General features: G+C 37.7%; 1 protein-coding gene across 1 annotated transcript in view; it reads right to left on the bottom strand.

Moving 5' to 3' along the window:
- Positions 1-595: 595 nt before the first annotated feature.
- LOC105618089 overlaps positions 596-9,550 on the bottom strand; it is a 253,179-nt gene continuing 244,224 nt past the window's right edge. The window contains exons 11-18 of the mRNA XM_012199629.1: positions 6,123-6,394; positions 5,702-5,974; positions 3,708-5,229; positions 3,532-3,635; positions 3,018-3,398; positions 2,817-2,900; positions 2,043-2,209; positions 596-878 (exon numbers count right to left, since the gene is read on the bottom strand). Of these exons, the coding sequence (XP_012055019.1) occupies positions 596-878; positions 2,043-2,209; positions 2,817-2,900; positions 3,018-3,398; positions 3,532-3,635; positions 3,708-5,229; positions 5,702-5,974; positions 6,123-6,394 (3,086 nt within the window). The remainder of the gene's footprint in view (positions 879-2,042; positions 2,210-2,816; positions 2,901-3,017; positions 3,399-3,531; positions 3,636-3,707; positions 5,230-5,701; positions 5,975-6,122; positions 6,395-9,550) is intronic.

Genomic DNA, 9,550 nt, shown 5'->3' with positions numbered 1-9,550 from the left:
GCAATAAAACGCAAAGTTTGTAAATTTGCTTCATCTTTCAATGACACTGACCGTTTTTTTCTTACACTGATGCCGACATCTTGTCTTCCGCTAAGGAAGATGTTTACAATCGGTACCCTGTCTCCTTATTGAACAGAGCTCGAATTATGATTGCATAATTAAATACATTTTATCGCTGCGCCATTAAACCCTACGAGTTCTACAACTCCTCGTACTTAGTTGCCATTTACGATAGGTGTTGTCTTTTTCTTTTTTCCTGAACGGCCGATTACGATACAAATTCCATATAAGTCTCATAAAATCATTTAGTTCATCTGACTGGACAAACTTATCAGTCACGCTCTTTTGCACAGTTTCGCATATAGCGGGAGATATTTGCGTATTTTTCAAACCTATCTATCTTGGAAGTACTCACGCAACCTGCCTCATTGTAAGCAAAGGTCTCGTAAAAAGATATTCCCACAACGTAATGATTGTGCGACGATCGCGATCGTTTAGAGCCTGGTTTATATACCATGCACGATCATATTACTTTCCTACAGTACCGTTACAGCCTTCGTTAAGGTAGCTTAAGTTTAATTACTTGAATCCTGTCCTATGGGGGCCTCGTAGGATTATGACATAAATGTGCTGTATTTTTGGCGCTGTTGTCGCTGATACTCGCGGGCAGTTGTTGTTGATGATCTTGAGCTTGCGGCGTAGCATTGTCAGGCTGTTGCTGCTGTTGTTGGCTTTGCTGCGATGGCATTGGCTGCTGCAGCTGTTGCGCTTTCGACGGTTGCATGGATCGCTTAGATTCCTGACCCGTTGAATCGGGTAAGGGTATTGGCCTGTGGGATTTCATGTGCGCGCTTCTGCTTTTTACTTTGTTGAAAACTCTGGAAAAAAATAATTGGGACATCAAACAAGTTGCCGCTTATATAATATATATATATATATATAGATATATTAGGGAGATTGGACGAAACATGAACGAAATCTAACATTGCGAAGTCTACACGCATAAACACGCTGCCGGTTGTAAGATTGTTACGAGATTCGCGTGTTAACAATTCATAAGAAATAATGCAAATATACGTAGAAATGATTGAAATTTAAGTACACATTCAGAAACATTTTTGCAAGCATTGGATTATGTTTTAATTCAGACACTCATAGTGTATAGTTTAGTAAGTTTACAAATATTTAACACACAACGTAAGAAGTCGGAAATATCATAGCAACAATAGTCTAACGAGTCATGCTTGCGTTATGCATTTGATTTTAATTATATATAACATATCATATAGCCGATTTATACATATATTTTTATTGGAAAGTGAGACATAGAGAAATACAATTGGGAAAATATAGGCTGCAAATTAAAATATTGATAGAATATAAGAATGTACGCCAGGCATATTTAATAAAAAAATTAAATGATTAATCAAAATTGCCAATCAGCAAAAAACGGATTAAAAATATTCTTAAATATCTTAATTGAATTCAGCAGTAAATCAAACAAAATTAATAACGGAATATATTATAAATATATCGTTGTCATATTTATTTATTAAAAATATTAAGTTTTTAGTAAATCGTGATGTATATCGTGAATGGCGTTTGTGTATATAGTTTCTAAAAATGTATCAATATGTAGTTTTATCAAGAAAAAAATCAGTTTTATTACATAAGTTATATAGAGGGTTGATTCTAGGTTGATACTTTTTCAAAGTATTCAAAGATGATGCTATTCAATTATATTTCTTTTCAAAACATATATTTCGCTATTGTATTAACTTACTTAAAATAGTTTTTATTTTTATTATGTTACGAATCATTTGACGAAGTATATACACGTAGTATATGTATGAAATTTTGAAACTATATAACTGACATCGGTTCACTATATTCATTTTTAGATCATATGCATTCTGTCCCTCTACAAGCAAGGATTTCTATGTGAAATGCGCCAATACTTGCCGCTTATATTGCCGTTAGAGCACGAGCTCCACCGTCAATTATTGGAAATGGATAATTCAGATTAGAGATTGGAAACTTACTTCCCGCAAATCTTGCAGGGGTAGTGAAGTGGGGTAGGCACGGGTAGTTGTTGCTCAGAACTAGTGTGAGTTTGTGAGTTGGTGTTGACTGTGGCGTGGCTGGTATTGCCGATTTGGGCGGTTTGGGTGCTTCCGGCCATCGTTACTGTTACACTTCCGCTAAAGCTCTGACAACACAAAGAAAACACAAAGCCAAAATAAACAACACAAACAAACGACACGGCGACGACAGATAAGTAACGCAACGGTCACACAACGCACAACATCCTCGATTCTCTTAAAATGAAGCGTGAGAAAACAGATCAGCAATCAATCTCATGCGACACTTAGGTATCTTCACACGTATCTACGCGTGTAAGATATTTGACACCGAGTACGAAATTGTTAAATAAAGTTGATATCAAACAATATTTTATAAAGAAAAATTATTCTTTTATATTAAAAAGTATAATCGAGATGTAATATATATTTTAAAAAATTCTTCGTACTCGGTATACGTGAAGAAATAGGATATGCGATGAGTAGCAGAGATAAAAATAATTTATGTGAATGTATATTTTTCTCTGAATCAGTTTGTTTTATAATATTTGTTTTATAATATTAAAATATATCAAAGCAATGTGTATTGCCTAATTGAGATTTAAAATTATTCTTAAGTTAACTTTAGTTTGACTTTAAATAATTATTATCAGGAGTTAGATATGTGATTCTCGTGTAATTAATTGTAAGAACAATTGTACATGAGATGTTCGTATAATAAGAAATATTACTTACATCTGTACAGTCGTATGCGAATAACCTTAGCTCTCCTTCACTAGTGGTCAGAGTCGCCGAATTTTCTCTTCCGCTTGATTGTAGCTAAATAGACCAAAAAATAAAGAATATATTTTCATATTCACATTTACGCGTTTATGTAATTTAATATTAGTATTGCATTGTTAAACTCAAAAGCGATTAAATAATGTTTAAGCTTACCAGTGTACGATGAAGGATCGATTTGTCTTCATTAAAGTCCATTTCCGACACGGACGCGATGGCGTCACGTAGCTCTTTGGTATCTTTGCTATCTTTAATTTCGCTCTTGATCTTCGCTTTTCCATGACAAATACGCAGACTCTTGTACTCGTCAGGACAGAGCCTCTTCCAAAGGTAGTAGAACTGCACGCATTGTTTCGCAGTCTTGGCACCGACGTCTCGCGAAATCGCGGAGAAATCCTTGTTGTACTTAAGCAGTCCCTGATAGAATGCGTCCATTTCATGTGACGTCCATCTATCGGATTCGTGGCACTCGTAACTGAGCAGAGGATGCTCCATTGGTAGTATAGGCGTTGGTCGCATCAATTTCACCATCGCTTCCTGAAACATATACGCGTTGACCGTAAATAAATATCACTATATCAATAATGGCAATTTCGTTAAAAAAATAAGGATTAAAAAGATACAAGCAATTTCGATGTTTATATAAAATCTATTCCAAAAAATATCTTACATGAATATTCCCTTTGCACATATGCAACAGATGAAGCGCATATTCTTTGTTCCTACCACCACCTGGCACTGCGGCGCAACACGCAAACTGCAGGTACATCTCCACTGCAAGTAATCGGTGTTTGTTATATATTTCGCAATATGCTTTTTTAAAGTATTCGCGAAAGAAAAACTTACATTCAGTGTTCGTGAGCACATTGTTTATACCGGGATCCCATAAAAGATGATCGGCTTCGGGTCCGTCGTTCCCTCTATCTCCGTCATACTCCACCGGAGGTATCATGGCTTGATACCTTGTGCCAATGTTGATTCTTGGCGGTGGACCGTCGTTTCCTTGAGAATCATCTGAGCTAAAGTCCGAGTCTCTCTCGTGTTGATGTAATCTCGCGTACAGCCCCGGACCGGGACGAGATGGATCTAGGATCGGTGGCGGTGTGTAGCTGCTGTCCCAGTGGCGGTCGCAAGCTTTTCGCAAACGCGATGGATAAGAATGTGAACTGCTGGTGTACTGGCCGCTATCCATGCGTGGCCTCTTCCGATAGTGTCGTACAGGGCTGCTGGCGGATAAACTGCCAGGACTGAGAAACACGTCCTCATCTAACATCTCTTGTTTAATCTGATCGATGGGTATTGGTAAATTTCCGGTGACCGTTTTATGTCTCAAGATATTGTTTTTCGTCGTGTGATTATTTTGAATAAAAAATTTAGCCGGGTTAACAATTTGCTGTTGATTAAATTGACCCGCGTTGCATTGCTGCTGATTTGTCGTTTGAACGTTTAGGCCGAGATTTACGGTCACGGGTTCGATTTTTGGTGTCGCTAAGCGGATCTCCTTCTTGAATGTCAGTGCAGGACTGAGAGAACCCGCCTGCACATACACATTCGCCTTTTGCAAACCCGCTGTCTGTATCAGTTTGACGTCACCGTTGTTGTCAACGACGATACCAGCTACGCTGCCGTTTCCAAGACCGAAGTCCATCAAGTTTTGGCTCGTAATTACTTTGTACGATTGGAATTCGAATCGTCTACGACCGGAGGCGGCAAAATCCTTCGAGGTCGAGGAAAGCAAAGGATCCTCCGAGTTCGGCATCATCTGATTTTGAAGCGCATTATGCGGTGACACGGGAAAGTTCGTGCCTGTAAAGGCAACCGGTCCCGGCGACGAGACAGAGGACGGTGGCAGCGGCGACGGTGCCGATGTCGCTGACAACGGGCTTGGCAGTGGCGAATTTGGCGAACCGGACCCGTAAAGATCCGCATCTGCCTCGGATTCACCCGGTAAGACTTCATTCAACGCTTCCTCCACAGCTGCAGCAGATGACATCGTGGTGGTGTAAAACGCCGCCGACAGCGGCGATGATACGTGCCTCACATTCTCCGGGTCTTCCTGAGGACTTAACAGCGGCAGGCTTCCAGTGAGCAAGCCTTCCTGGCTGGCCGGTGGCGTCGGATACGTAAAACTCGGGCTATCGTGTCGCGTTAAAGGCGACGGTAAGGGTGATTGAGTTGGTAACGTATGAGGACTTTCCGTGTATTGCGCGGCGTAAGTACTAAATTCGGCCAGGGAATCGGGTAACGGCGAATTCACCAACGCTTGAAGATCTGGATTGACTGTGTGCTGCGAGGAGTATCTGTCCTCCAGTGTGATATCTTGCAGCTGTTCGGTAGATTGTTCTTGCAACAGATTGGCCGTCTGAAACTGTGGCACGAATATGTACGTTGAAAATAGAAATGTTGCACTCTACACTGAAAGAAACGTACTAAATTTTAATAAATATTTGTTTAAATAGTACTAACTTAATATTTACTTTTGATAACTGAATATTTACAAAATAAAAAATAATATTGAGATTCTATATTTGCAAAAATTTGCATTTAGTATTAAGATTCATTTTGAACAAAAAGAATTTCTATTAAAAATAGTAATTAAATTAATATTTCTCGTATCAAAAAATATATGTTTACATTTAGTAAATATTCCGATAGAATTATTCAAAAACAAATATTTATTAAAATGAATACATTTTCTTCAGTGTATTTCCCATTACGGATGGCACGAAAATATGAATTTTTATAAATAATTTCAAAATGTAATACGTTAGTACAACTCTTTTACACTTTTTATATTAGCATTCATGATGCAAATAATTTAAAAAAACAGACTTGTTTACCTGAATCGAATCTAAGTGGGTAGCGTGTAGGAGCACGCTATCAGGAACCGTTGTAACCTGTTGAAATACTTCGTCCTGCAGACTTGGGCTGAAGTAACCACCGTCCTCGGCGTATCCTGTCATCGTAAAGCTTTCCGTTACCGCAGGTTGTGCTTGTGGCTGCTGATTATTTGGTTGTTGGTTGGTCGTCGCTGATTGTACAGGCTGCTGATAAGTCAAGTGTAATCTTTGTCCCGGATCAGAGATTGTTCTCTTCACAGCTACCTTCGTACCCTACGAGTTATTAACAACACATTATGCGTATTTTTCTAAATGGATATAATTAACGACATGTCACATCGTTAATTTACGAAAAGCTTTTGATATATAATTATTCGAATCTCATTAGAATCAAATGTGCGAAAAAAAATTTGTGACATACCTTCAGAATCATGTCGGCAAGCGCTTGTGCTTGAGCTTGAGTTTTGGATGTTTCCTGCAAGTGTTTCTGTACAGTTGTGTGGCCCACGGTGACATTGGGTTGCCGGAAGTGTTCACCATCGGAAAACCGACGCACCTTTTCCCCCGCTGCCAAAGGCGGCGGAGCCGGAACCGCAAAATTCGTCTTGACGACGGTTTGCGAAACGGCATCGGCTTGCGTGGTGAAAGCGGTAGTATTCGTACGAGATTGCTGATTGCCATTCGCGTCCACTGCTAAAAACGTACATATATATTTCCTGTTGATCTAATTTGGGCATTTTTGATTGCATATATCTCTTATCTTGGAAAATTTGACAAATATCAAATAACATTAAATATACACATGAAAAGGATAATTTTGTTGAAATATCTAAAAATTTAGCTAAGTAGATATAGCTTGAAAAATAATTTTGTTGGGTTATTAAAATAATTATATTATAGGGCCTCCAAATTAATTGCTAGAATCAAACTAGATTGCTAGAGTCAAAATTTTTTGCAGCATTATTCAGCATTGTTTGAGATTTTTACATGTATTGTAATTATTTTGATGGCATAATAAAATTATTTTCAGATCTGTTTCTAGGAAAATTTTTAGGTATTTTAGTAAAACCATTCTTTCCATGCAATTAATAGATTATTACAATTATTAAGCATTTTTACAGTTAAACTGCTTATTCGATGGTCATTATACCTTGCATAAACAGTGGAAAATATTTCGCGCTTGACGGATGAAAATGCTTTCATTGCGATCACATTTTATCTATTATTAGTTGTTGAAAGGCAGAAGCGCTTTTCTCTATAACGGCTGGCGGTAAACACACGGTGTCTCTATATAGTTTGCTCTCGTGTTTCAGGTCGAGAATAAACATCAGGCGTGAGAGGTGTCTCTGAAGACTCCGTGTTTGCGATCGCGGAAGATGGATTGGTCGGTAAGATATTTTTCCTTTTTACTGAGAACGGCATAGTGCGTACGCGATAGTGCCTCGTGTTTCCGAGCGGAATAAATAGAAAGACGGCGCAGACGACCATGAAACGGAAAGCGGAAAAAGCGGAGGAGCTTTCCCGTATGCGTAAACGAGAGTGTATAGCGTGCTCGAAATAAAAGGAATTTTTGTCGCCCCTTTTTTCTTCTATTCGCCCTTCACCCGACAATGGCGGCCGCGAATTGGTGCTCTCTTTCAGCCGCAATGCACGCCTGTTCCGCACGTCGACGGGTTTTGTTTTCTCTTTGGTTTTACGTATATATAATTGAAGAGAGGGGAAAAAGAAATAAAGCGTAGAGAGGATTGGCTGAAGCAACAACATACGTCGTATGGCGCACCCCTACGTCGTCCGTGCAATAAAAATTTTTCGGTACGTTGTATCTCTAAAAATAACAATATTTAAATTTCAAAAAAGCGTGCGTGCTGGTACGTCATGGCATATCCTGAGAACGGTGGGTTTGCTGGAATAACTACATTTAAATTTCAAAAAGCGCTCATGCCATTCCAGTTATAATATATTCCGTAGTCTGACGGACTGACTCAATTTTTACGAAAGCGCACGGATGACAGAGTATTATAACTGAGCAGACATGAAATACATTCAGCCGACATGCCGCACCGAAAATGTGGGGAAAAAATATTAGTGAGCTTTTCAGTGATCATAATCACTGATCAGGAATATCTGGCGACATGTAAAAGTTCGTGTCCCTTTTCCGCGTGAATATAAAAGAACGCGAATGTGATATATATTTTTTAATTAATCAAAAGTATTATCCGAAATTCATATCTTTCTATGGATTTATTTTCCGATTTTACAAATGAAAATTCAATAATTTCTAATAATTTCCAATAAATGAGGGAAAAAGCAAATGTTATATTTTATTTTCGTAAAATATCAGATATTTTATTTAATTTACTTAAGAAAAGTTAATAGAATATTTTTGCCTTATTTAAACCGAAGTAGAAGAATCGTAACTCTTCTCTTCGCACTTGGCTCCACCGTGCACCGCAATAAATATTCCACCACCGCTGAAATCGCAGCATAGTGAAAAATATATTCTATAGCGTGTACAATCGTTCATGGTAGCCGTACAACTCGACGGAAATAAATGCGTGCATATCCTGGTCGCCGCGGGGAGCAAAAGGAGGAAATGGGATTCGCCGAGTGTACAGCTGTATCACGACGAAACTTTTCCACGACGATTTCATGAATATCTGCCCTTCGTTCGGCTTCGAGCCGGCTTTTTTAATATTACTTTTTTTTACCATTATACCGTGCATCAGTCCATAATATCCTATAGTTTCATCACACGTAGCGTATATAATTAGCTGCCTCAAGTGAATTTTTGTAGAAGAGTATTATATGAGAATTTTTACATAACCAATGCTGCCATAAATATTTTTCATAAATACATATTAATTTTAATTTTGTCAACGCGAATTTTTATAAAATTAGAAACTTAAAAAGATAAATTTTTTCATTTATGAAACAAAGAATATCTATTCTTTAGAGCTCGTAAAAAACGCAGCGCGGATTGTCCGGTTTTATTGATCATCACGTGAAAGGCATTCGAGACTTATACATTTGCATAAACCGCAAATTCCGTGACGTACGTGTAACAGCGTATCGGCACACATTGACGCGAGACCGTGTGATATTTTTACAAATTGCCAATCATCGATCGCGGCGAGGCAAATTGTTTCCAACGAGACAGTCACGTGGGCCTGTCTCCGGTCTGTCCTATCCATACTTTGAATGGAAATTGTTGTGGTCGATGCAACAGTAGCAGCCACTGCGAAAAAGCCGATAGAACAAAGCTAAGATTCGTTTGTGTTGATAATTCACAAATTTATATAATTTTTAATGTATATATATATATGTATATATATATGTATATATATGTATATATATGTATATATATGTATATATATATATATATATATATGTATAATCTGCTTACAAAATTAATTAATACTCTAAATGATGAGATATTCAATACCTACCATAAATATTACTTTTTCCCACACCTAATATTATGAAAATGATTTTTAAAACAATCAACAGTTAGAGAATTATATGTACGCATTTGTCATCATTTTTGTTAAACTATTCATAAAAAATAAGCAAACAAAATTTGAATTTATTTATTGGGAGTACAAATAAGTTTCCGCCGTTTTTTATAAAAAATTAAGCATTTATTATGAAAGAACAGTACATAATGTTTTATTCAAAGTAATGGCCATCTAACCACTACTTTTTCCCATCTTTCTGATAGCATGTGGATACAGCGTCGGAAGAACGCTTCATTTTTGAGGCTATCCAATCATCGATACATTTTTGGAATCTTCATATGATGTGAAGTGCTGCTCAGACAGGCCATGCGTCATCGATCGGAACAAGTGGTAG

The sequence above is a fragment of the Atta cephalotes genome (genome assembly GCF_000143395.1).
Source record: "Atta cephalotes unplaced genomic scaffold scaffold00015, whole genome shotgun sequence".
Classification (NCBI taxonomy): domain Eukaryota; kingdom Metazoa; phylum Arthropoda; class Insecta; order Hymenoptera; family Formicidae; genus Atta; species Atta cephalotes.
The sequence above is the reverse complement of the archived record's forward strand: the minus strand, read 5'-3'. Positions and strand labels throughout refer to the sequence as shown.